Source organism: Girardinichthys multiradiatus, chromosome 1 (genome assembly GCF_021462225.1).
Source record: "Girardinichthys multiradiatus isolate DD_20200921_A chromosome 1, DD_fGirMul_XY1, whole genome shotgun sequence".
In the NCBI taxonomy this organism is placed as follows: domain Eukaryota; kingdom Metazoa; phylum Chordata; class Actinopteri; order Cyprinodontiformes; family Goodeidae; genus Girardinichthys; species Girardinichthys multiradiatus.
In genome coordinates this window covers 21,638,355-21,666,042 of record NC_061794.1, presented here as the reverse complement: position 1 = coordinate 21,666,042, position 27,688 = coordinate 21,638,355, and the positions used below count along the sequence as shown (strand labels likewise).

General features: G+C 39.2%; 3 protein-coding genes across 9 annotated transcripts in view; 2 read left to right on the top strand and 1 right to left on the bottom strand.

Moving 5' to 3' along the window:
- Window positions 1-4,899, top strand: part of clstn1 (calsyntenin 1) — a 43,705-nt gene extending 38,806 nt beyond the window's left edge. For all 4 annotated transcript variants that reach the window (XM_047363890.1, XM_047363874.1, XM_047363899.1 and 1 more), the window contains one exon: window positions 788-4,899. In XM_047363890.1, the coding sequence (XP_047219846.1) occupies window positions 788-982 (195 nt within the window). In that variant the 3' untranslated portion in view covers window positions 983-4,899. The remainder of the gene's footprint in view (window positions 1-787) is intronic.
- A 7,072-nt stretch (window positions 4,900-11,971) lies between these two features.
- Window positions 11,972-14,980, bottom strand: lzic (leucine zipper and CTNNBIP1 domain containing). The gene is made up of 7 exons (XM_047377620.1): window positions 14,796-14,980; window positions 14,462-14,584; window positions 14,236-14,371; window positions 13,246-13,344; window positions 12,719-12,814; window positions 12,489-12,570; window positions 11,972-12,398 (listed from the first exon to the last, which is right to left on the bottom strand). Exons 2-7 carry the CDS (start codon window positions 14,560-14,562, stop codon window positions 12,343-12,345), a joined length of 570 nt encoding a protein of 189 aa, XP_047233576.1. The 5' UTR covers window positions 14,563-14,584; window positions 14,796-14,980; the 3' UTR covers window positions 11,972-12,342.
- Window positions 14,981-15,004: 24 nt separating this feature from the next.
- On the top strand, window positions 15,005-22,307 carry rbp7a (retinol binding protein 7a, cellular). 4 transcript variants are annotated; one of them, XM_047377610.1, is made up of 7 exons: window positions 15,005-15,140; window positions 15,356-15,546; window positions 17,074-17,257; window positions 18,066-18,190; window positions 21,239-21,417; window positions 21,542-21,643; window positions 21,741-22,307. In XM_047377610.1, the coding sequence occupies exons 2-7, from the start codon at window positions 15,432-15,434 to the stop codon at window positions 21,798-21,800; spliced, it is 765 nt and encodes a 254-aa protein (XP_047233566.1). In that variant the 5' UTR covers window positions 15,005-15,140; window positions 15,356-15,431; the 3' UTR covers window positions 21,801-22,307. The 4 variants fall into 4 exon arrangements, with proteins under 4 accessions (XP_047233566.1, XP_047233540.1, XP_047233550.1 ...); XM_047377584.1 differs by lacking the exons at window positions 21,239-21,417; window positions 21,542-21,643; window positions 21,741-22,307 and adding an exon at window positions 18,881-19,731 and having other exon boundaries at window positions 15,010-15,140; XM_047377594.1 differs by lacking the exons at window positions 21,239-21,417; window positions 21,542-21,643; window positions 21,741-22,307 and adding an exon at window positions 18,881-19,731 and having other exon boundaries at window positions 15,028-15,136.
- Window positions 22,308-27,688: the final 5,381 nt, after the last annotated feature.

Here is a 27,688-nt window from a genome sequence, read left to right as displayed (position 1 = left end):
ATTTTAATGAAACTAAATACTGAAAGTGAGTAAAAACAAGTGAGGAGGGAGCCTTGAAGTTGTGTAAACGGTATGTTTCAAAAGTATCCATACCCATCAAATCCTGATAAAATACATTCAGGTCTGTGCTTTGAAAAAGTTCAAGAAATATGGAAACTTTTCTAAGGAACCGTAACATCAACAAATTGTTTTAAAAGTATTCTGTTAGATCATTTTCTGATATTAAATTAAATATAAAAATTTTACACTGGATAATACAGTATTATATATGAATGACATCATTTATAATTTGCCCCAAATGTTTTTTTAAGAAAATATATTCAACGTGAAATTTAGATTTTTATACCTTTACTACATCCAAACAAAACCTGTGAAGTGGTGATCAGTTATGCAATGTTACAAACACCCAGGCAATATCAGTGGCACTTTGGATTAAAGGCTACAGCGGCACTGGGTGTAAAAGACCCTCTAATATTCTGAGAAGCGTAAGTTGTCTGAAAACTGCAAATAACGGCTTTGCCAGCTGCAATCTAATCGCCATTTTATTGGTTTTGCACCCATTTGTCATCTCTCCTCCTTTAAACTTTGAAAATAGCTTTCAGGCTATCTCTGCATTTTATGTGGATGATAGTTGGGGGATGAGAGGAGATAATTAAAGGAAAGGCTGGAAAATAACTAGCATCAAAGATACTCTAACCACCACAGACAGAAGCGTCAGGGACATATCCTGCTCGTTTGTTGTTGCATTGATAACTAGCAACCCCTGTTCTTGCATCCTGCGATGCAGACATACGAGGACCAGCACAGCAGCGAGGAGGAGGAGGAAGAGGAGGAGGAGAGCGAGGATGGGGAGGAGGAAGACGACATCACGAGCGCTGAGTCAGAGAGCAGCGAAGACGAAGAGGGCGGGGAGCCAGAAGACCAGCAGGGGACCAGCAGACAGCAGCAGTTGGAGTGGGATGACTCCACCCTCACCTACTGAGACACGCCAAGCCCCACACATGCTCTGACACACACACTCACATACCCAAACCACAGTCACCGCTTTTCGCAACCCTCCATACAGGTTCATGTCTAGGAGCCATGCTATAAAAAACACAACAAAAAAAGTTTTAAAAAGTCTTTCAGCGTATATGGTCAAGGCTTTCCTGTTGTTATCTTCGTGGTGGTACTCAGTGTAGTGTAGTCATCACCAGATTGCTGATTTTTTTCTTTTGGTTTTTATTTATTATACTTTTGATTCCTTTGGTAACTTGGCCTACATTTCTTCTGGAGTGTGCGTGGAAGCCAGTCCTGCTCCTTCTGTTCTCAGTCAGGCTTTCATGAGGAGATTCATTTAGATTTCCTGATGTATATCCTTTGGCTAACGCTTTAAGGATCGCTTGCAGCTGACTTTTAGTTTTCTCGGATTGTAGTCCACAGTGGAGCAATTTTAACAACGTAGCTTGCAATCTCTTTCTTTTTATTTTCCTTGTTTAAGTGCATGAGGAAACGTGGGAAGTCTTACGTGGAGAGAAACGAATTGCTTTTTAAAGATTTTTTGTAAATATGAAAACAACAATGTAATTAGTCGATGTGTTAGTGAAAGCCCGCTCAGCAGGGTCCGATATCTTTAAAAAAACTGCAGCAAAAAAAAATAGACGCAGTATGTAATGTAGAATATTTGTGTCACCACAGGCTGTAGCATGCCGCTGAATTTCTGCTGAAGCTGGTCCATCGTGTTTTTCTAAGCCTGCCTCTTGATGAGAAACCCAGGACTGTTACGCGGAGGTTTCCATGACAGCGTGGTGTCCGTTTTGTCTTCTTTTTTTAATCATTTCCTGCAAAGAGTGAAATCGGTTGTTTTGCTTTTCTCCTGAGCAGATTGGCTCGACAGTTTTAGCTCCGTTACTGTCGAGGAGTGAAGGCGCCGCAATCCAAAAAATAAATCATTTGTCAAATAATATTTATGTATGATACTTACTTATCTAATTACAGAATTGAATGTGAAAATGATTCATTTTGAACTTGAAACCTTATTATATGTTAGAATCCTAGGCAGTTATTTTTTTAGCTTAGATTTCCTGCCATCATGAAATAACTCAAGTCTGTTGTTGTCAAGGAGACCCTAACATCTGATTGGCTAGCCTGCACCACAGTTTAACCCTTTAAAGCCTGATATATGAAATAAACATCAGAAAATTCAGTATTTTTAAAGTTGTACTGCCTATCTTGATGCTTTTACCAAAAAATATCTAAATGTCATTTGGATTTCACAATATTTTTGTGTCATAACTGATACATTAGCGGTTATTGGTAATGTATTGATCAATTTGATTTATTCGTTTTTGCTGAACATGATTTTCCCAACCAAAAAGATATTGATTTGTTGCCTTAAAAACAAATGGCAGAAATTCACCAGAAAAACATCCAAGTCAATGATACATTTACCTGAACACCTTAAAATAAATAAAGATGATGTGGATTTGTCTATTTCTTTGTATCATAATTGATACATTAGTCATTTATGGTTGTATATTTCTCATATTCTCCCAACCAAAGTGATCTGGATGGTATGCCTTTTTAAACAATTGAGACAAATCAACAAAAATAAAACCCAACTACAACAACTAAAGCTCTAAAATATACCTGAAAACCTCTAGTATCACAGCTGATACATTTTCGCCACAGTTTTGTTTCCATTTTGGATTTAAATTTTCCATCAAGAGTAGAAAACAAGAAGATTTGATTTGATGCTTTCGTGAAAAATATCAGCTCTATCGAAGAGGTAAACTTGTCTCAAGAATGTAACGTTTGCTGTCTTGGGGTTACTCCAAGACGTCTGTATAACAGCATTAGCTCCGGCTACCGATTTTTAAGGGTAAGACTGGCGGATATACAGTGTGCTGCAATACAGGGCTTTGAAATGTTTAAATAAATACAGAAATAATTTAGATTTTTAACATATAATGAATTTCAAATGTTAATTAACCATTTCCACATTTAATTTTGTGTTTTATTTTTCATTGAAAGATTTAAATAATTACAGCTACATCTGTTTCTTTGTCCAGTATCAGTGTATTGATCACATAGATATTTATTCATTGAATTGTGGCATTTTTGGCCCTCCATTCATCACGCTCTTTGCTTTGCTTTGCACATGTGGCAATGCTCGACTCCTGGTGTTCACGTTGTTTTGTTCCCAGTAGAGCTCGCTGTTGTACAGAACGTACCTTCTTCTTATGTTCCTGATCAGTTACACTATTTTTCACTACATTTGGTACTTTATAAACTGCAGGAAAGCAAGGCTGCAAGCTTTTAAAAACATAGGTACTGAACTTCCTGCCAGTGGATTTGGACAAGCAGAGATTCGCTCAGCAGCTTTAAAGCTGTTCTCTCTCAGTCCTGAAGGAAAAAGCTATGAAAACCCTTTTAATCCCCTGAGGTTTTGCGGGGCCTGGTTGAGTTGTTATGGGGGAGCAAAGTGAATTTCTGCTTAAAATCATCAATGATATATTTGATGCATTTTAACTTGTTTTCCTGCTCCAAATGCACCACAGACTTTGACTGTATTTTAGCAGGAAAACGCGTTAAAAATAACTTGTTTTCATCGTCTTTTTTTCACAGTAGACCACTAGATTTTATTGTGCATGGAACCAAACTGGTAGAGTTGTTCCAGGATACTTGTTTACATTTGGTAAACCTATTTTCCTGCTGGAGTTAGTATAAAGCTCATACAATCGATTGGGAAAACGTGTCCAGCCTGTCTGCTCTCAGACACTGCTGTCCATCACTGTTGATTGGGACACTGCATGGTGCAGAAGCGGCTGGATTTTGGCTTTTTTTTTTTTTTTTCATATTTTGCATGAGAGTCTGTTTTCAGAGATTGTCTTTATGGGGACAGACCTTCTTTTAAAGGGTTGATTTTTATCCCTAGTTAATTGCTAATTAACGACCAGTCTCCCTTCCATGGTGACACGTAAAGCGTGGGGCCAGGTCTGAGCCAGCTGAGGTCGGAGTGCCTTTTCACCAATCATTGCAGAATTAGCAGGTCTAACACTTACCCACGCTCTTTTATTTGTGGCATTTTTTTTATTATTTGAAGCTAGATTTTCTAACAAAGCTGAGATGGGGGTTTGTTTTTTTTTTTCAGCTTGTAGTGATAGTGGTCCACCACTAGTTTTATTGAAAGTACAAACATTCTACATAGATGTCATGTGTCCTTGTTGATGTGTAGAGAAAGTAGATCCATATTGTATCTTCTATAGATATTGTACTGAATCCACCTTTAAATGATGTACAGTACATAAAGAAATTGCTTTGGCAGCGGTCGGTGTACAGTGGAAGGTGATCGTTTTTATTTTAACAGTGTCCTATTGCTCGAAGTCTTGAGAAGTGATTCTGAGGACAGCTTGAAATTCACACAATTACAGTAACCCCTGCCAGCTCGAACATTTTCACATCTTCATGTCAAACAATTCCAAGTCCAGTTTCAAGGTCAGTAATGCTTTAACACAAGTCGCTACAATGACTCCAACCCCTTGAGCCAAGTAACTTCTTACCAGAAAATGCAGCCGAACCGTAACGCCACTACTAGGAATCAACTTTGCATGAGCCACATGTTCGTGAATGTCCCATGTGGGGTTGAGACAGAGACAGGAAAAGGAGCTGTGATGCACTACTGATTCTGAAGATTGTCTATCACACATCGATCACACTCCAAATCCAGATGATTATTTTCTCTTTATTGGTTCCTCTAAAATGTTGCTCAAATGGATGAACAGTTGAGGTGTCTGCAGAAATGTTGGATGCTTCCTTTGTGCTTGTTGGAGCTGCTCTTACTTTCCTACCAGTCTGATGGCAGATTGTAGCAAAGTTGATGCTTGCTCTTGAACAAAATAAAGGATGATGGGATATAAACGCTTTCTGTTCTGGTTTTTCTTTGAGTTGTTACAGTAAATGTGCCACTAATAGAAATGCCTTTCTGGAGTGGAATGAAAACATATCCTGCCTTCAGCTGTAGAACGTTGTGAGCAATGGTGCCCCCTGGTGTTGAGGAAAAATCGTTCAGAATTGATGAATAAAAGAAAATCACAAGTTAATAAAGTGTAAAAAAAGCAACTTTGACACCTTTAGTTACTAGTAAAACATTTACATTTCATGCTCCTATATAAAATTCAGTGTGTCCAGTTACCTTCAGAAGTCACCAGAATATAACCCAGCAGTGTGTCATTTAATCCCAGTATAAATGCAACTGTTCTGTGAAGGCCTCAGAGGTTCATTGGAGAACATTAGTGAACAAACAGCATCATGAAGACCATGGAGCACAACAGACAGAGTGGTAACAGATAACTACCTTTTGATGTCACTGTACTGTTCTTCAATAAATAATTTTTTTTCTTGCATGTTTCCAGTTTACAGATTTTTGCAAACTGGAATGTACCTATGGAAGCAAATCGTTACCATATTTCAAATGAAAAAGCATTTTCAGAAATGCTTTTTCATTTTAAGAATGTGGCTGCATTGTTTGACTCAAATGAAATTAGTTATCAATAATCCTATTTGCATTTTAATTTTCTTCAAGACTGCTCATTCTTTCACTTAATTAAAAGAAAAAGACATTTGAGATTTATTTTTCAAAATGTACCCCAGCAAATAGATACCAAAATTCAATTTGAAATGTAAAATTTGAAAATTAAAAAGCATTTCCAGAAATGCTTTTTCATTTTAAGAATGTGGCTGCTTTATTTGACCCATAAATAAAATTGGAAATCAATCCTCCTATTTGCATTTGCATTTTCTTCTTCAAGATTGCACATTTTATGCCATAATCAAAAAGAAAATAAAGCAGACATTGCTTTTTTGTTTTCGTGGCCCGCAAAGTACTGCCCAGAACTGGAAAACAAAAAAGCATTCCGAGCTGCGGGCGCAGCAGAGTGACGTCAGCAGCCGCTCTTCCTCAGCTCCCTGCTGACCGAGGTACCCATCTTGTTCGGTAGGAGGCGCTGTGCACGTCTGCATTGCATTACATTGCAAACGTGCCGAGAAATTGAATTGCAGCAGGACCAAGCTCAGTTTGTGGCAGTGGCAGACAGAACTGGTAGTTGCGGTGGCAGAGTCTGCCACCAGAACTACCACAGCCTGCCGCAGGGTGGCAGGGGATTCCGCTTGGATGCCAGAAGGTGCCAGACCGGCCGTAAAACTTGCCAATGCGGTTGCCGCTGTTTTTGTGGAAGCTGATGCTGATTATCGGCAAACGGGATGTCATTATTGTTATAGCCTGTTACCTTTATATAATGATTTCATTATTGATTATTATTTAATAAACAGCTTTAGACCCATAACATAAGGTGATTGTATTTACTTGACATGGAAAATAAATAGCACTATGTGTATGTGTGACGTGTTGAAAGGATGACGAAGATTTATTGCACAAACAGCCGGTTTATTATAGAGCAGCTATTCTGAATTTTCACTCAGAGAAAATTATAAATAAATGCTTAAAAACACGCTGGATGTCCCAGGCCATAAGGCTGCCACCAGAACTACCAGTTCTGCCTGCCACTGCCACAAATTGAGCTCGGTCCTGCTGCAATTCAATCAATTTCTCGGCACGTTTGCAATGTAATGCAATGCAGACGTGCACAGCGCCCCCTACCGAACAAGATGGATAGCTCGGTCAGCAAGGAGCTGAGGAAGAGCGGCTGCTGACGTCACTCTTCTGCGCCCGCCGCTCGGAATGCTTTTTTGTTTTTGAGTTCTGGGCAGTACTTTGCGGACCACGAAAATGAAAAAGCAATGTCTGCTTTGTTTTCTTTTTGATTATGGCATAAAATGTGCAATCTTGAAGAAGAAAATGCAAATGCAAATAGGATGACTGATTACTAATTTTATTTATGGGTCAAATAATGCAGCCACATTCTTAAAATGAAAAAGCATTTCTGGAAATGCTTTTTCATTTTCAAATTTTACATTTCAAATTGAATTTTGGTATCAATTTGCTGGGGTACATTTTGAAAAATAAATCTCAAATGTCTTTTTCATTGTAATTAAGTGAAGGAATGAGCAGTCTTGAAGAAGAAAATTAAAATGCAAATAGGATTATTGATTACTAATTTAATTTATGAGTCAAACAATGCAGCCACATTCTTAAAACGAAAAAGCATTTCTGAAAATGCTTTTTCATTTGAAATATGGTAACGATTTGCTTCCATATGTACCAAGACGATTAAGAGTATTTAAAAAAACGAAACTATAAAAATGTTGGAACTTGTTCACAGCACTGTAGTTACCACTGGTACTAAAGGGTTTACTTTCCTACATACAAATACTTCAATATGGTAAAATAGTTATAAAAACCATCCATCCATTGTACCCGTTTATCAATGCAGGGTCATGGTGGGAGGCTGGTGCCTATCTGCAGTGGTCATTGGGCGACACTCAGGGTATCGTGGACAGGTCACTACTCCATCACAGGACAAACAACCACATTAATACCTAAGGACAATTTAGAGAATATTGACTTAATAGTCGTGTTTCTGGACTGTTGGAGGAACAGGCATGCACAGGGAGAACATCCAAACTACATGCAAAAAGAGTCCATTAGAACCAGACATCTTTCTTGCTGCAAGTCAACAGCACTAACCACTGCGCCACCATGCAGCCCTATGATAAACCAGTTATGGTGCATGATGCATATTGTCCCACAGCCGCTGCACACAAAAAACTAGGCTGAAATAATTAAACGTGAATAATTGATTATTGAAATAAAGTTCAACTAATTTTGTAATCAAATAATCTTTAACTGGTGTATGCAGACTCTAAAACATGCAATGCTGAAAGAACAGCCCAGTCAGGGCAATAATTAGGCCAAAATTGTACAAAAAATATATACAGTGGGGAGAACAAGTATTTGATACACTGCGGATTTCGCAGGTTTTCTTACTTGCAAAGCACTTAGAAGTCTTTAATTTTTATCATAGGTAGTGTGAGTGATGGAATCTAAAATAAAACTCCAGAAAATTACATTATGTGATTTTTAGGTCATTAATTAGCATTTTATTGCAAAACATCAGTATTTGATCACCTAACAACCAGTAAGAATCCTAGCTCTCACAGGCCTGTTAGTTCTTTAAGAAGCCCTCCTGTTCTCCACTCATTACCTGTATTACATCAGATTTTTGGGGTTTTTCTTTCAGATTCTGTTACTCACAGTTGAACAGTGCTTATGATGCAAATAAAAGACTACATGCTTTGCAAGTCAGAAAACCTGCAAAATCAGCAGTGTATCAAATACTTGTTCTCCCCACTGTAGATTTTGCAATTAGGATGAAAAAAAACCTTCTTTGTCTGTAAATATGCTCTATCCAGAACTCCTCAAATGGCATAGCTGTAAAAAAAAATCTCCTATTAAGCCCCTTTGGCTTTCCGAGTATTAATTGATGAATCGAAAAAATAGTCAACAGATCAATCGATTGTAAAAATAATTGTTAGTTCCAGCCCTACAAAAAAACACGAAGGCTAACAGGTAGAAACTGAGGCTTAATGAAGAATAGGGTATCGCAGTGGTTGATTCTGTCATAATGGTTTTGGATGAAACTGATGCTCAAAGATCATAACTTTTATTTTCTCAAGGCTCTTTTCTTTTCTCAGGTAACATGCTAAACAAGTTAAACTATTATTAAAATGTGACCCAGACTACTGGAAAGATGATCATGATCAGTGGGATCAACAGTTTTTCTTAATTGTTCTAAAATGTGGTTTTAAACGTGTTAAAAATCATGTTATCTCAAGCATAATTAGAGTATTTATCATGTGAAGTGAGTCATCAGATTCAATAAACACAGACTCAGTTGTAGACTACTGATGTGTGTGTGTGCCAATTTTATGTGTTCATTTTTAGATTTATGCTTTATGCTGTAATTTTAGATGTCCGATGTAAATAATTCACACGTGATCAATAAAAATTATTTAAACCAGTTTTTTCCCCAACATGGAATGATCATACAACACACTAGCTCAGTGATTTTTTTCAAAACAAGAATTAGTAGCATATGTTTAAATTTATTGTTGCTTCTTAACAATCCAAACTGGGTCGAAATTGTGCATACACCCCCACTAGCATTTGGATCAGTGTCCTTTAACAACCTCATCCACATGGGTTTTGTGGCCATCAAGTATTTGGCATACCTCTAGGAGGATGTTAAACGAACCCTCTTGGTGGAATTGGTAGAGTTCATCTAAATTGGCTGGTTTCTCAGCATGGCCTTTTAAGAAGCTTTGTGTGTTGGTGTGCTTTGAAAAGTGTCTTATTCGAACACCCAACTGTTTTCAAGTTTCAACCATCTCGCTCTCGATTTGAGGTAAATTTGAAGAATTATTTGTTATTAAATGCACTTTATCCAAAGAACCAGCAAAATGGACCCCAGCATGACGCTACCAACACCATGCTTGACAGTTGCCTCACCTTTACTCTTCGAAACATTCCTGTCAGTTGTTTCCAAATAGCTTAATCTTTGTCTCGTCTGACCAGAAAACATTTCTGCTGAAGGTGGCCATTTTGAAGCAGGAACGTCTTTTCACGCGCGGCACGCCAGAGACCATGTTAATGTTAAACTGGCTTCACCACAGTCAGCGACACTGGTGTTCCAGCAGTTTTCACTTTATGATTGGCTTCAGTCTTGGTGGTTCTTGGGCGATGCTGTAGAGCTTCCTAACTAATTTCATTTTATGTCAGTCTGGGTCCAATGGTTGAACTTGGTCCAATGATCCAGAAGACAAAAATCGGTTTTGGAGTGGAGGATGCCAGCTTCTGGAATAGCTCCAACCTGAACATTACTGCTGCATATGTATGGACCATGCTTAAAAGCCATGTTCATGTCAGCAAACCAAGCAATTCAAACCATTGTTGTTTTCAAAATGTTGAAAACAAAATTTTTTTCCACAGCACTTTAGATTAAAATGCACACTCTGTAAATGCAGCAGGAGAAGTAAAACCTTTTAAAAACTGAAAACCTGAGAAAAACTTCATGCCAGCAAACCAAGCAATTCAAACCAACTCTTCCAGATCTACTAAAACTAGTCATATATTTGCCAGAATTGTGTTGATGGCTACAAAAACAGTGTGGATGAGGTGCAGCTTCCTACGGGACTTTGATCCAAATATAAATACAGTGCCTTGCGAAAGTACTCGGCCCCCTTGAACTTTTCAACCTCTTGCCACATTTCAGGCTTCAAACATAAAAATATAAAATTCTAATGTTTTGTGAAGAATCAACAACAAGTGGGACACAATCGTGAAGTGGAATGAAATTTATTGGATGTGTCAAACATTTTTAACAAATAAAAAACTGAAAAGTGGGCGTGCAATATTATTCGGCCACTTTACTTTCAGTGCAGCAAACTCACTCCAGAAGTTCAGTGAGGATCTCTGAATGATCCAATGTTGTCCCAAATGACTGATGATGATAAATAGAATCCACCTGTATGTAATCAAGTCTCCGTATAAATTCACCTGCTCTGTGATAGTCTCAGGGTTTTGTTCAAAGAGCAGAGAGCATCATGAAGACCAAGGAACACACCAGGCAGGTCCGAGATACTGTTGTGGAGAAGTTTAAAGCCAGATTTGAATACAAAAATATTTCCCAAGCTTTAAACATCCCAAGGAGCACTGTGCAAGCAATCATATTGAAATGGAAGGAGTATCAGACCACTGCAAATCTAACAAGACCCGGCCGTCCCTCTAAACTTTCATCTTGAACAAGGAGAAGACTGATCAGAGATGCAGCCAAGAGGCCCATGATCACTCTGGATGAACTGCAGAGATCTACAGCTGAGGTGGGAGAGTCTGTCCATAGGACAACAATCAGTCGTACACTGCACAAATCTGGCCTTTATGGAAGAGTGGCAAGAAGAAAGCCATTTCTCAAAGATATCCATAAAAAGTCTCGTTTAAAGTTTGCCACAATCCACCTGGGAGACACACCAAACATGTGGAAGAAGGTGCTCTGGTCAGATGAAACCAAAATCCAACTGTTTGGCCACAATGCAAAACGATATGTTTGGCGTAAAAGCAATACAGCTCATCACCCTGAACACACCATTCCCACTGTCAAACATGGTGGTGGCAGCATCATGGTTTGGGCCTGATTTTCGTCAGCAGGGACAGGGAAGATGGTCAAAATTGATGGGAAGATGGATGGGTTCAAATACAGGACCATTCTGGAAGAAAACCTGTTGGAGTCTGCAAGAGACCTGAGACTGGGATGGAGATTTATCTTCCAACAAGACAATGATCCAAAACATAAAGCCAAATCTACAATGGAATGATTCACAAATAAACGTATCCAGGTGTTGGAATGGCCAAGTCAAAGTCCAGACCTGAATCCAATCGAGAATCTGTGGAAAGACCTGAAGACTGCTGTTCATGAACGCTCTCCATCCAACCTCACTGAGCTTGAGCTGTTTTGTAAGGAAGAATGGGCAAGAATTTCAGTGTCTTGATGTGCAAAACTGATAGAGACAAACCCCAAGAGACTTGCAGCTGTAATTGCAGCAAAGAGTGGCGCAAGGGGGCCGAATAATATTGCACGCCCCACTTTTCAGTTTTTTATTTGTTAAAAGTTTGACACATCCAATAAATTTCATTCCACTTCACGATTGTGTCCCACTTGTTGATTCTTCACAAAAAATTTGAATTTTATATCTTTATGTTTGAAGACTGAACTGTGGCAAGAGGTTGAAAAGTTCAAGGGGGCCGAGTACTTTCGCAAGGCACTGTATGTATGTAAATAATAGCATTTATAACTTTGACCACTTGCGGGTGAGGAAAAAGTTCCAATAAAGTCAAACTTGTTATCCCAGTTCTTGTGGTTGTACGATCATTCCACCCTGAAACTGTTTAAAACAATCATTAAGAGCCAACAATTAATAATATTCAAGCTAACGATGAGTTGGTGTAAACCTTTGACCAGCGCTATAAAAGCTCAAGATCTTCCAAAGAACTTCAGACAGTTTAATTAAAAACTGCATCATGAACATTTGTTATTTTCACACAGTTATTCTGCCTCCTAAAAACACACACAGCAATCCAACACAGGACAAATCATCCTCTACACTCATTTGCATGTGATTGGATTTCTCAAATCACATGCTTGTACCTACAAATGTTAAAATTTTACAGACTTGGACAAATAAATGACATTTACAAAAGTAAACAAGTATAAAACAACATTGTTAGAAATGTTAGCCTGTATGGAAACACTAAAAAGTCCACTGGTTTTCATACAAAACCTGATTAATTGGCATATTTATTTTTTTTTTTTACTAAGAACAATGACTTAATATTATTGTTTTGTAAACTGTCTATGATTTGGTTTTCACCCCAGAACTAGCTAAAGCCATAATTTTGTCTTCTGACCCTGAGAAAAAAAAGGAAAGAAAAACTAGATGAATATTAATAATCAGACAAACAAATCAGACAAAGATTCATGTCAAGTATTTCTGCTCACCCAGGTTTGCAGTGACTTTTTCAAACTGACTCAGAGTAGCTGTAGCGTTTTCAGCGAGAAATGTCTCATCCTCTGGGGTAAGCTGTTGGAAGAAATACGTTTACAAGGTTACAACTACTTCAGGTTTTTTAAAAAAGGTCAGTCCGTCAATACGACTAAAATAAGCCGCATGGAATTTAGCACGGACACACGAGAATGCATGGAAAAGCTGCGCAGTCTGGGTTTGTCACCTTCTCTCCCAGCTTCCTTAGGGCTGTGAGGATTTCCATTTTCTGCTGCGTGTGCACAGCCCGAGACATTTTCCCCACCATCACGTCTCGGTCCATCTGCCGAGAATGTCACACACAGGTTGGACAATTTTCAGGCAATGCGATATGTCATTTGAGCCAAACACAAATCAGTCAGAGATTTAACAGCACAAACGAAATCCTCCCAGAGTTCCCTAGATGCTCTAAGATAGATGGGTTCATGAGCAGTAATAACAGAGTTCAGTGTGTTAAAAAGAACAGGCGGGTTGTGGGAGTTTTATAGAATAACATCAGAGCAAAAAGTTCATCTTTTACGGGTTTTTTGATAGCACCACCTTTCTCTTAACGTTTCTCAACATTTCGTAGCATGCAACCTGTCCCTTAAATGAACTCTGGAAATGCCCCAATCAACCCATAAGGATGCGTCAGAATAAATGTCATTAACAGAACGTTGTAATTATTCCTGAGACTGTGACTGATCAGTGCCTGCTTGAAACTGCAGCTCAAACCTCTGCGAGTCTGGTCCTCAGCTGTCCTGGCTGCTTCTTTGCAAAAAGTCGGATCACCTCGGGGGTTTTGAATGCTTGGCTGATCGCAGCTTGGATTGCCTGATGGAGACAGAGAGAACATGTCTATTATTTCACAAATCATAATACAATTTTGATACTTTCTCGTTGCTGTTACCGAGATGAAGAAAAGTTTGAATGTCCTAATAATGAGATTGCAGAAATACATTTTCATTATTATGAGATAATATCTCAGAATTATAGCACAGAATCTCATGGGTATATCTCAAAAAATTGTATTATATATTAGCAGAGTCAGTACTATGAGATTGTTTTTCATAATTAAGGAATAGCTAAGTCAACTTTTGAGACATAATGATGAGATAGTTTCTAATAATTATAACATTTTTACATTACATTATGATAGAATCTTATAATTGTGTCATGGCCATCTCATTACTATTAATTGACTTGACTATTCAATCTTCTTTGATCTGCTTTTTTATTAGAAAAAATACACTTCCATTTGTTAGTATTTAGAAATAAGCACAAAGCATAGTGCCAATTTTCAAACTTCTAAAACCGTCTAAATTTAGTTTTTATGCAACCGCATCGTAGTTTTTACCAGCCATAGAAGCAAACGTATTATCGGCATATATCTAAAGGCCAAAATTTAGAACAAACATCTGGAAAATCTTTAATATACATATTGAAACAGACTAGACCTAAAATATTTCCTTGTGGATACAAGTTTCAAGTTTTTTAGTGAAAATACTTCATGTCACTTTTCAACACATCTGTGCTCCTTTAGATAGGATTCATACTATAAGGCCTTCTCAGACAGATTATATTTTGAGATTTTAAATATTGATTGGGTTTTTATGTGTCAAATAAGATGAGATGCATGTATTTTTTTTTTACCAAAAAGGTAGAAGCGGTCATTAATGTATGACCTCTGAAAAGCAATACCTGCAAGTAAATAAATGTCCCTACCAGCTGCATCCCACCGAGTTCATCCACCAGTGTCATGTCTCCTGTCATTATCTTCTTCAGGGAGTCGTTGAACTCCTCCAGCTGCTCCAAGGTCTCTTTCTTTGTCTCCTCGTACTCCTCTTCGTCCAATTCTTCTCTAGAAAAACCAAAGAAATTATGAGAACCTATTGGAGAAGATAAAGGGAAATGAGATAGAGCTGAGTTTATTGATTTGTTTACAGTGCACCTGCATTCCTCCAGGTCCTGAAGCTGCTGCATCAGTCTGTCGAGCTGTTCCTCCATGTTCTGCTTTAGTTTGCTGGTTTCGGATTTCCCCCGTGAAGCCATTCTCTGTTAAAATCCTGTTACTCTGGAGGTCAGATAGGAGGAAGCAAGCAGATCAGACCGCCTGATACTGATCAGCAAGCCACAAATAGGCTAATTGAATGCCTGGTGAATGTTGGATTTACTGTAGTTACTACCTTTAGTCACCAAACTTAAGTATTTTACACAAAAAACTGAAGGCTCAGATAAACATTGACAATAACAGCAAGCTAGCATGCTAAAGCAATGCATCTCACCGTGGACTGCGTTTGTAATAAACTGTTATAAACACGTCGTACGGAATGTGGGACGTTTGCTTCAGGCTAGCAGGACGAACCATAAAATAGCAAAGTGAACCACTGCGTAAAAACGATCATTTTAGTCAACACGGGGTTAAAATGTTTACGACTCGTCTCGACTCGAATCAGACTTCAGGATTTTGTTATTATGAACGCAACTTCAAAACGTGGGTGCGGCTCTCGTAAATTCCGTCCAATCAGATTCGCCCATCTTTATGTTGCGCTCGACGTGCGTTACGTCCAGGAAGCAACTGACATCCGCTTGTAGGATAGCAGTACAGGAAGTACATTATTTTATTGTAGGTACGAAAACGTAGTATTTTGTTATAACCCGTACTTTTATTTGTTTTTTGTCTTCTTAAAAATAATTGTGGATGTATCTAAAGTGTTAACGTATAGAGCTAACGAGCTAAAGCTAACACACATTAGCTCTATTAGCTCTGCTCGTCTGGACTTTCAAAAATAATAAACTTTCCGTCTTTACTTCTCCATTTACTTTTTTCCCGTTTGATTTAAAGGGACTACGTTAAATCCCACTTCAGGAACATCAGCTGATGTGTCTGCTCCAGGGTAAATCCCGCTCCAGTACGAGTGATGGAGAATCCCAGTACATCCAAAGTGGTTCTGCTGGCCTGCGGCTCCTTCAACCCCATCACTAACATGCACCTGAGGATGTTTGAGCTGGCCCGAGATCACCTTGAAGATACAGGTTGAAGCAATTTAAGATTGCATCCTTTGTTTTAATGTTATAAGAGTCCTCTATCAACTCCTCTGAGTCCATCTGGGAAACTTTGTTAATCTTAATGATGTCGGATTTATTAGAATAGCAGCACACATCCCTGAATAAAACTACTTGGTTAAATACCACTAATACCAATATCAACAAGACTGGCCAAAGCGCTGTACTGCAAGAAAATACAGATCCAAAATTTAAAGCCAGTACTAAAAGTGATACAAGTAAAACTTCTTAAAAAGTTAGATAAAACGGTTTATTGTGTTAAAAGGCCAGGGAGGAGACATTATAAAACAGCTAGTGTTGGTGCCAGCCTGATCTTCATTAGTAAAGCATTTCAAAGTTTCGGAGCCTCAACTGTAAAATCTCTCTCAAAGCTGGATTTGCAAGGCTAAATTTATCTGACATGCTTCTGTTTTTTTCTACATGTTAAAAATCGTAGAGGCAGCTGGGAAATACCACTAATGACAATGGCTGTGGTTAAAGTGAATAACTTTGCTGAATATGTAAGTTGTTAGTGGCCTAATTTGGTATCCTGCGATCATTAAGAGACTAAACCACTAAATCAGAGGCATGAGTGTTGCTAGGCATTAAAGCTGTACTGGGGCACACGCACATTGACACTATAAAATAAAAATAAAAAACCATATCTAAATTGCTATTCAGGGCATCATAGTTTAGATGAACAGATAAATATAGGAAATAACACATGAAAATAAAAGAACACTTAAAAAAAAGTTACCCACTTTCCCACTAAATTTTGAAATATACCTGAATTTACAATGTAATTGCACCTGAACAAGGTTTATGCATTAATCTTTGATCTTAGCTTATTCTTTTATGGTGTCTGTCCAAGTAGTCAGACCTTTAAAACAAGAAGTACATCCATGTAATGTTATATACATTAAAAAAAAACTTAAAACCCTAGAATTTAAAGGGAGGATTACTTTCTTTTTAACCATGACTGTAACAATACAATAAAATTAAAGTATTCCAAAAATACAAGTAACCGCTGTCATTTTTAGACTTTAAAAAGTGTTTTTGAACAGTTGACAACTGTATAAAATTGCAATTTGTATTACTTAATTTTGCATAACGATACTAGTGCCGGGGCTGCACGGTGGCACAGTTGGTAGCACTGTTGCCTTGCAGCAAGAATGTCCTGGGTTTAACACCCGGCCGAGGGTCTTTCTGCATGGAGTTCTCCCCGTGTATGCGTGGGTTCTCTCTGGGTACTCTGGCTTCCTCCCACAGTCCAGAAACATGACTGTTAGGTTAACTAGTCTCTCTACATTGCCCTTAGGTGTCAATGCCATATTAGACTTGAAAGTAGAGGAAAGTATTTTTGGTCTAATTAAGGCCAACATGTAATTTTAAAATATTACCATATAAATCATGTTTTTTTTTTTTTAAACCATTCTTGGATAAATCTGGCATCACACTCCTACTATGATTTAAACACTGAAGCACATCTGCTTTGCTGCTATTCTGTCTGTGTTAAAGGTCAGTACAGTGTGATAAAAGGAATCATCTCCCCGGTGGGCGATGCCTATGAGAAAAAGGGTTTGATTGAGGCCTGTCACCGGGTGGAGATGGCCAGACTGGCCACAGAAAGCGCAGGATGGATCACGGTAGACTCCTGGGAGTGCCAGCAGTCAGAGTGGATGGAGACGGTTAAAGTTGTTCGGTAGGTTTACAGCTGCAGTCACATGTTGTTTCGCAAGTTTTTTTCTTCTTCTCTTGAATAATATTTTTTTCCTCGTTCTTATCCTCTGATTCTTTGTTTATTGGTTTAACGTCTATCAGCGGCATTGACAAAACCGCCATAATATCGACGGCTACTCTTATTAGTTTATTTACAAGCGCATTTTTTAAATGTAGTGAAGCAGATGACTATTGATGCTTTATAATGGTTCAGTTTTCCCAAGTTAAAATTCTCTGTTCATTATGACAGAATTATTTAGGTTTATATTGACCTTAATATTCTCGATGACAGTTAAACACTATTCCAGACTATATAATAAAAGGGTATAGAAAATGTTAGTACAATTTGAATTTTTTTTTTTCACTGATATTTTTACTATACATATTTTACGTTAAAATAGAAATTGTGATAACCCAGGTATCAAATTAACAGTAATTTCAGTAATCTTCTCTCAGATTCTGACTTCCTGCTTCAGTAAATTTAAAGTAAGATAAATGCTAAATGCCAGGCCTGTTGAGGGTTGGCTGAAATTGGTCCAAATGTTTGAACGCCTTCTTCAACTTCAGTTTCTATGCTACACAAGATATTTAAGATTCAAAAAACAAACACTGTGGAATGATTTTGCAATATTTTTTGGCTCATAGATTAAAAGAACTGAATGGTCAGTATTCAAAGTTGTATTTTCATAGAAAAACCTCAACAAAATAATAATAGTATATGATTTTTGTCTTGAGAGAAATATGGATTGAAGGGTTTGAATTTCAGAGCTGTTTTATCTTCATTCACACAGGCATCACTATGAAGAGCTACTTGCTGCAGAATATAACAAGGACGATGTGGACACAGTCCAGTATGCAAAGAAGAGACGTATAGAGGAGAACTCTTTTGAGAGTTCAGATCATCACCGGAAAAGAGGTAAACTACGGATTCATGGAAAGTTATGAAAGTAAAAGAAGCAGTTTTTGGTGTCCTCCTTTAATTCTGATTTACTGTGAAAGAGTGCAGTCCTTAAGGGTGTGGGTGCTCTGTTACGTGGGCTGGATGACAGGCAGTCACACCTAATAGTTGTCCGAGAAAGACGTTTGCCTTCGGGGAAAAAGGCAGTAAAAACAGATGCATTAAATTGTCACCTGAATTTGAAGCAGCCAGCTGCATCACACAAGACAGCAGAACGAGAGCCAGTGTCATATGACTGTGACTGTCATAATTCTTCATTTCTGTTAATTCAACCTGACCCAAAAAGGTTCTGTTGTATGTTTAGTTTTTTTTCACATTTTAAAGAATCATCAAAATTAGGGTAGAGAAGCATATTCTGGTGATTTTAAAGGCTTTAAAGGACACAGTCTGGAATTCATTAATTTCCCAGCCCTGGAAAAGTATACCACACAAAAAGCTGGAAAAAAGTTTCATCCATCCATCAATTTGTTCATCATCCAACCATCTTATATCCACCCACAACCATCCATCCATACATGCATACATTTATCCATTTATCGGTCTGTTCATCATCCATCTGTTTAAGCATCTTTTTATCCATCCATCCAGCCAGCTGAGCTCAACAAAATTGAGCTTGAATAAAGCCAAACTCCTTGTCTCTGTGCTCAGATGGCCTTCAGCTGATGCTTCTATGTGGGGCAGATGTCCTGGAATCCTTTGGAATTCCCAAGCTGTGGAAGAACGAGGACATCGACGAGATCGTGGGACGATACGGGGTGGTTTGCATCACCCGCGGCGGCGGCGACCCACAAAAGTTCATCAACCAATCCGACGATCTGTGGAAGTATCGCAAGAACATCCACATTGTCCACGAATGGGTGAGCAACGACATCTCTGCAACTCATGTCCGGCGGGCGCTACGTCGAGGCCGAAGCGTCAGATACCTGCTGCCCGACAACGTGATCCGCTACATTCAGGAGCACAGTCTTTACAGCGCTGAGAGCGAGCAGAAAAACGCTCATGTGATTCTTGCACCTTATCAAAGATACTCTGACGCCTCGACAAGTTGAGGAAGTTTACTTCCATGTTTATAGAAAAACAAAAAGCGGTTTCCTGTGAGTTTAAAACAAATCAGACAGTTTATTGATGCTCCACAGAACCGTCCTTCTGATGAGTGTTTCTAATGAAAGTCTTGAGCTAAGTGAAGTGATTTAGTTCGTGTTTTATTTTGCACTTGTCAATGAAACAAAGTAATCGAGCTAGAGTTCAACTACAAATAAACACTGTTTTAAAGATTTTATATTTTGTACAATAAGTGTTAATAGAAAATCTTTATTGAAAAAAAAAAAATTTTGAATCTGAGGCTGCTTTAACTCTGTCAGCTCGTTACATATTTTTCACCCAGAGTTGGAACTTTCCATGCACTCATCCCTCCTCTCTTCAGGCTGAAATCACTCTGGAGACCCTCTTTGTTGGACTAAGTGATTTGTACTGCACTAATAATAAACAGGTTTCTATGATTTCCTCCTTTGGTGTCCCCCTTTATATTCCCATAATCCTTATGTAACAGAGAGAGAAAATAAAACTGATAATTCCTTAGCTAGATACAATCCTGATCAGGGACTTATGTAGTATTTATATGTCTAGGGTTTTTGGGGTGTACTTAGTTTTATACATGCTTCTCTATTTTTGCTTAGTGCAAAAGAACATTATTTATATAGCACCATTCATGCACAAGTACTAGAAAGTATTTTACAGGTAAATAAAGGAACATAAGTGAAAAAAACAAACAAGTTACAAAATAATTCACAAATTTTTCTGCCAGTTAGCAAACAGGAACAACTTTGTTAATTCTAACCTACTTAAAACAGGAGATCTTCTGTCTGATTTATTGCCAGACAGTAAGAATAAAAGGTTATCTTTCTTTGTATACAGTGTATGTAAATATCTATTTTTACCTTTATATTTTTTTAAATAATGACATTGTGGAATAAATTATGCTTTGTACACATGAGGTTTGATTTAATGAATTTTAGAACCTTGTGAACGTCATATGATTTATATTTTAAGACCTCAGCAGTACGTTCCTCTGGTACAGTTTACCCAGGAAGCCCAGTTGGCCTTTTTACCACTTGCAAAGTGACGTTTAGTTTCTTGTGAACTGAAGTTTCTTGAATTTCCTCTGCAGTGCATGCCAGAGTGTGCATCCTTCATCAATCTCGTTTCATTTCTACGCTGTAGTTATGACATCAATAACCGTTGGACTTAATTTGATTTGAAGCCAGGAGAGATTTGTTACACTATTGATAAAAATTTAAATTAACCTTTGCCTGTAAATCAATCCTTGCATAATGTTATCAGATTTCTTTCAACAATGATAGATTTGATTTATTTCTGGCTTTTTATTACAAGTTTTTCTTATTGTTTCTTCTAATTTTAGTGGAATTTTTCAACTGCAAACAAGGATGTCAGTGTTTTTTTTTTCCTTTGTTTTTATTGTAACACCTGAGGCATAGTTTGACGGTTAACCTGCCTGACAGGTCTTGGATTTCCATAACCAGCCTTTGTACTGATGAGAGTCCCTCCCACATCTTCACGTGATTTTAAACAACAAAAGGAGTGTTTCACACACCCACCATTATATCTCGAGGACTTTTTGAAAGCAGCGCTTATTGAGGCTCATTAATAAACTCTTCATCAGATCAGCAGTTCTATTCACGCAAATCCCTGAAGAAGGAAACTAAGAGAAATCATCATGCCGACCAGTCTGTGTGGAACATGGGACATGATCAGCAATGTCAATTTTGAGGGCTACATGAGGGCACTTGGTGAGTTTTATACAAAAATAAACCATAAGATGTTAAAAGTCTGGAAAGTCTGTTTGCGCTGTGAAACGAATGCATGTACAACTACATAGACATGCAAAAAAAAATATTTGGCTGAAATAATGCAGCTGTGTCATTACAGTACGCATGAGACTAATTGAGTATGCTGAAGTTTTCCTAATGTGTTCCTTTACTGTTCCAGGTGTCAGTGTTTATTTGAGAAAGATTGCCCTGAGGCTGAAGCTGAGAAAGGTGATTGAGCAGCAGGGAGACCAGTACATCATCAAAACTCTCAGCACCTTCAAAAACTACACCATCTCCTTCAAAATCGACCAAGAGTTTGAGGAGTTCACAAAGGGACTGGACAACAGGCACATGAAGGTGAGGACGGGTGTCGTAAACGTGCCACTCCCAGGTGTTTCTATAATGTATTATGTGCTGACCCACTTGTGGTCTGCCATTCTGATCAATCCTCTCTCTTTTTTCCTGTTTATCAACTGTACAGTCGACAGCTACATGGCAGGGAAATAAACTACTGTGTGAGCAGACTGGAGAGAAGAAGAACCGAAGCTGGATTCACTGGGTCGAAGGCGACAAGCTCCATCTGGTAGGAACCAAATTACAAACAACTTTGGATTTATTTTAATTTTACATGTTTCATAAAATGTAGTCATTAAATATTTCTGTGATATTTTTCCCCTCAGGAGCTGTTCTGTGAAGGAGAGGTCTGCAAGCAGGTGTATAGGAAGAATGTAAATGAGTGAAAAGGAACAAAGGAGATGTTTTAGGACTATTCACCCAGTGATGGAGGACAACAGGCGTCTGATCCACCACTGCTGACCCTGAAGGAGAAAACCATATCAGTCTACTGACTGTGTGGGGTTTCTCTCTGTAATGGAGGCCTCAGGCCAGGAGAACATACAGCTTTTAAAAGGATATAAATGTACGCCACTTGGGGGCATCATTGCATTACTTTTATACCATTCTGTTGCTCGGTGGAGCTGCATTCATGCTCATAAGATGAACACCAGAAAGGTTTCATACCCTGTTTCAGCCAGCTGAAAAACAGATTAAAGGTACTTTTTGTTTCATCATGTTCAAAATACTTCCTTAAGGCTCCTGCTGTTTAATTAAAATTTATTGTACAAGTTTTAAAATTCTCATTTGTGCTGATATGTTTAGGAGAAATGTAAGATACTTTTAGAGAAAATTTGTTTGAGATACGCTTTTGTACGATTTGACTTTTGTCACATAAATTTTATTTGAAACAAGTCTGCAGTCTGTCATTAATTTGGGGCGTTTGTAGACCAAATAAAAGTGAAAGAGGGGATTGTGGATGAAATAAAACTGAGGATTGTACAATTGTAAATCTGATTCCTACATAGTTAACATCAGGACTATTCATACACCTACAATGGATTTAAATTGAAAATTATATCCATTCAATCAAGCAGTTTGTTTCTGATAGGAAATGAGACCATGTGCGTCTGTGTGTATTTAAAGTTCCATTGATGTTGTTCTCTCAGCTGCAGACAATAATTTTATAAAACCGAATTATACTGTTTATGTATGCTACAGTTGGAAGAAGCCTGGGTAAATTAATTAATAGCACAATGGTATAAAGTACTCTCTTGCATAAAAACGTCATTATATTTTCTTGGAGTTTTTTTTTTTTTTCAATGTAGATAAAAAACGGTCCCTTACATATTTATTCCAACAGATATCTAATTTCTAATCCTCAGGGCTTGTATTTACATTTTTAAAAGTACTACATGAAAAGGTATAAACCCAGAACCTTCTTGCCTTGCAGCAAGAAGGTTGACTCCCGCCCGGGGGTCTTTCTGCATGGAGTTTGCATGTTCTCCCCGTGCATGTGTGGGTTCTCACCGGTACTCCAGCTTCCTCCCACAGTCCAAAGACATGCCTGTTAGGTTAATTGGTCTCTCTAAATTGCCCTAAGGTGTGTGAATGAGTTTGTACATGGTTGTTTGTGTGTTGCCCTGTGATAGACTGGCGACCTGTCCAGGGTGTACCCCAACTCCCGCCCATAGACTGCTGGAGATAGGCACCAGCTTCGCCGTGACCCACTATGGAAGAAAATGACTGACTGACATTTTTATCAGCTTTATGAACTGTTCGTTCTACTATTCATTTCAAGTTATTCAGCTCTTTACTCTTTCAGTTTTCAGTATATCCAAAGAGGAAGTAATCTTTCCCTTGGTTTAATTATTTTGTGTATGTTTGATTTGTTGTTTGTAAAGTGACGTACTGGAAAACAATGCAACCCTGTAACCTGAAACGTGGTGAGACATAGTGGTCTAAAATATCAATATAGATATACACTGCCAAAAAAATAAAGGGAACACTTAAACAACATTATAACTCCAAGTAAATCAAACTTCTGTGAAATCAAACTGTCCACTTAGGAAGCAAATGGAATAGACAACAGAGGGAAATCTTTGGCGATTAGCAAAACACACTCAATAAAGGAGTGGTTCTGCAGGTAGGGACCACAGACCACTTCTCAGTACCTATGCTTTCTGGCTGATGTTTTGGTCACTTTTGAATGTTGGTGGTGCTTTCACACTCGTGGCAGCATGAGACGGACTCTACAACCCACACAAGTGGCTCAGGTAGTGCAGCTCATCGAGGATGGTACATCAATGCGAGCTGTGGCAAGAAGGTTTGCTGTCTGTCAGTGTAGTGTCCAGAGCCTGGAGGCGCTACCAGGAGACAGGCCAGTACAACAGGAGACGTGGAGGAGGTCGTAGGAGGGCAACAACCCAGCAGCAGGACTGCTACCTCTGCCTTTGTGCAAGAAGGAACAGGAGGAGCACTGCCAGAGCCCTGCAAAATGACCTCCAGCAGGCCACAAATGTGCATGTGTCTGCACAAACGGTTAGAAACTGACTCCATGAGGATGGTATGAGGGCCCGACGTCCACAAATGGGGGTTGTGCTCACAGCCCAACACCATGCAGGACGTTTGGCATTTGCCAGAGAACACCAGGATTGGCAAATTCGCCACTGGCGCCCTGTGCTCTTCACAGATGAAAGCAGGTTCACACTGAGTACATGTGACAGACGTGACAGAGTCTGGAGACACCGTGGAGAGCAATCTGCTGCCTGCAACATCCTTCAGCATGACCGGTTTGGCAGTGGGTCAGTAATAGTGTGGGGTGGCATTTCTTTGGAGGGCCTCATCGATCTTAAATGTCTTTTTTGTGAAAAGAATTTCACCTTATTATCAATGTGAAATGTAGTATTATTAAAACAACTGTTTTCCTTTTGTAAATAACCCAAGGTAAAATCTGAGTACTTACAGCGCTTTGAGTGCCTTGTTGCTGAAAAGCGCTATATAAATAAACTTGACTTGACTTGATTAAAGACGGATGAAGGACAGAGCAGCTTGACTAAATTCTGATGGTGGCTGTAGTTGATGGAGGACCAATCGCTTCTTAATTAAAAATATATGGAAATAAATAAGTCAATAAAAGAATCACTGGATTGGTCCTCCATATACAGGGGTTGGACAATGAAACTGAAACACCTGTCATTTTAGTGTGGGAGGTTTCATGGCTAAATTGGACCAGCCTGGTAGCCAGTCTTCATTGATTGCACATTGCACCAGTAAGAGCAGAGTGTGAAGGTTCAATTAGCAGGGTAAGAGCACAGTTTTGCTCAAAATATTGAAATGCACACAACATTATGGGTGACATACCAGAGTTCAAAAGAGGACAAATTGTTGGTGCACGTCTTGCTGGCGCATCTGTGACCAAGACAGCAAGTCTTTGTAATGTATCAAGAACCACGGTATCCAGGGTAATGTCAGCATACCACCAAGAAGGATGAACCACATCCAACAGGATTAACTGTGGACGCAAGAGGAAGCTGTCTGAAAGGGATGTTCGGGTGCTAACCCGGATTGTATCCAAAAAACATAAAACCACGGCTGCCCAAATCACGGCAGAATTAAATGTGCACCTCACCTCTCCTGTTTCCACCAGAACTGTCCGTCAGGAGCTCCACAGGATCAATATACAGGTCCTTCTCAAAATATTAGCATATTGTGATAAAGTTCATTATTTTCCATAATGTCATGATGAAAATTTAACATTCATATATTTTAGATTCATTGCACACTAACTGAAATATTTCAGGTCTTTTATTGTCTTAATACGGATGATTTTGGCATACAGCTCATGAAAACCCAAAATTCCTATCTCACAAACTTAGCATATCATTAAAAGGGTCTCTAAACGAGCTATGAACCTAATCATCTGAATCAACGAGTTAACTCTAAACACCTGCAAAAGATTCCTGAGGCCTTTAAAACTCCCAGCCTGGTTCATCACTCAAAACCCCAATCATGGGTAAGACTGCCGACCTGACTGCTGTCCAGAAGGCCACTATTGACACCCTCAAGCAAGAGGGTAAGACACAGAAAGAAATTTCTGAACGAATAGGCTGTTCCCAGAGTGCTGTATCAAGGCACCTCAGTGGGAAGTCTGTGGGAAGGAAAAAGTGTGGCAGAAAACGCTGCACAACGAGAAGAGGTGACCGGACCCTGAGGAAGATAGTGGAGAAGGGCCGATTCCAGACCTTGGGGGACCCTCGGAAGCAGTGGACTGAGTCTGGAATAGAAACATCCAGAGCCACCGTGCACAGGCGTGTGCAGGAAATGGGCTACAGGTGCCGCATTCCCCAGACCTGGGCTACAGAGAAGCAGCACTGGACTGTTGCTCAGTGGTCCAAAGTACTTTTTTCGGATGAAAGCAAATTCTGCATGTCATTCGGAAATCAAGGTGCCAGAGTCTGGAGGAAGACTGGGGAGAAGGAAATGCCAAAATGCCAGAAGTCCAGTGTCAAGTACCCACAGTCAGTGATGGTCTGGGGTGCCTTGTCAGCTGCTGGTGTTGGTTCACTGTGTTTTATCAAGGGCAGGGTCAATGCAGCTAGCTATCAGGAGATTTTGGAGCACTTCATGCTTCCATCTGCTGAAAAGCTTTATGGAGATGAAGATTTCATTTTTCAGCACGACCTGGCACCTGCTCACAGTGCCAAAACCACTGGTAAATGGTTTACTGACCATGGTATCACTGTGCTCAATTGGCCTGCCAACTCTCCTGACCTGAACCCCATAGAGAATCTGTGGGATATTGTGAAGAGAACGTTGAGAGACTCAAGACCCAACACTCTGGATGAGCTAAAGGCCGCTATCGAAGCATCCTGGGCCTCCATAAGACCTCAGCAGTGCCACAGGCTGATTGCCTCCATGCCACGCCGCATTGAAGCAGTCATTTCTGCCAAAGGATTCCCGACCAAGTATTGAGTGCATAACTGTACATGATTATTTGAAGGTTGACGTTTTTTTTATTAAAAACACTTTTCTTTTATTGGTCGGATGAAATATGCTAATTTTGTGAGATAGGAATTTCGGGTTTTCATGAGCTGTATGCCAAAATCATCCGTATTAAGACAATAAAAGACCTGAAATATTTCAGTTAATGTGCAATGAATCTAAAATATATGAATGTTAAATTTTCATCATTACATTATGGAAAATAATTAACTTTATCACAATATGCTAATATTTTGAGAAGGACCTGTACACGGCCGGGCTGCTCTAGCCAAACCTTTGGTCACTCATCCCAATGCCAAACGTTGGTTTCAATGGTGCAAGGAGCGCAAATCTTGGGCTGTGGACAATGTGAAACATGTATTGTTCCACCTTTACTGTTTTCCCCACATCTGGGAGAGTTACGGCAAGACAGCAAGTCTTTGTGATCAATCAAGAGCCACAGTATCCAGGGTAATGTCAGCATACCACCAAGAAGGACGAACCACATCCAACAGGATTAACTCTGGACGCAAGAGGAAGCTGTCTGAAAGGGATGTTCGGGTGCTAACCCGGATTGTATCCAAAAAACATAAAACCACAGCTGCCCAAATCACGGCAGAATTAAATGTGCACCTCAACTCTCCTGTTTCCACCAGAACTGTCCGTCGGGAGCTCCACATGGTCAATATACACGACCGGGTTGCTATAGCCAAACCTTTGGTCACTCATGCCAATGCCAAACGTCGGTTTCAATGGTGCAAGGAGCACAAATCTTGGGCTGTGGACAATGTGAAATATGTATTGATCTCTGATGAGTCCACCTTTTCTATTTTCCCCACATCCGGGAGAGTTACGGTGTGGAGAAGCCCCAAAGAAGCGTACCACCCAGACTGTTGCATGCCCAGAGTGAAGCATGGGGGTGGATCAGTGATGGTTTGGGCTGCCATATCATGGCATTCCCTTGGCCCAATACTTGTGCTAGATGGGCGCGTCACTGCCAAGGACTACCGAACCATTCTTGAGGACCATGTGCATCCAATGGTTCAAACATTGTATCCTGAAGGCGATGCCATGTATCAGGATGACAATGCACCAATACACACAGCAAGACTGGTGAAAGATTGGTTTGATGAACATGAAAGTGAAGTTGAACATCTCCCATGGCCTGCACCGTCACCAGATCTAAATATTATTGAGCCACTTTGGGGTGTTTTGGAGGAGCGAGTCAGGAAACGTTTTCCTCCACCAGTATCACGTAGTGACCTGGCCACTATCCTGCAAGAAGAATGGCTTAAAATCCCTCTGACCACTG

What these genes read in the sequence shown, in the direction of transcription:
- lzic (XM_047377620.1), bottom strand. Translation starts at nt 14,562, where the DNA reads ATGGCTTCACGGGGGAAATCCGAAACCAGCAAACTAAAGCAGAACATG. An exon ending in CAGGACCTGGAGGAATGCAG is followed by an intron (nt 14,372 to 14,461) that starts GTGCACTGTAAA and finishes TGGTTTTTCTAG; the next exon opens with AGAAGAATTGGACGAAGAGG. An exon ending in TGAGGACCAGACTCGCAGAG is followed by an intron (nt 12,815 to 13,245) that starts GTTTGAGCTGCA and finishes CATTCTCGGCAG; the next exon opens with ATGGACCGAGACGTGATGGT.
- rbp7a (XM_047377584.1), top strand. Translation starts at nt 15,432, where the DNA reads ATGGAGAATCCCAGTACATCCAAAGTGGTTCTGCTGGCCTGCGGCTCC. An exon ending in AGATCACCTTGAAGATACAG is followed by an intron (nt 15,547 to 17,073) that starts GTTGAAGCAATT and finishes TCTGTGTTAAAG; the next exon opens with GTCAGTACAGTGTGATAAAA. An exon ending in GAGACGGTTAAAGTTGTTCG is followed by an intron (nt 17,258 to 18,065) that starts GTAGGTTTACAG and finishes TCATTCACACAG; the next exon opens with GCATCACTATGAAGAGCTAC.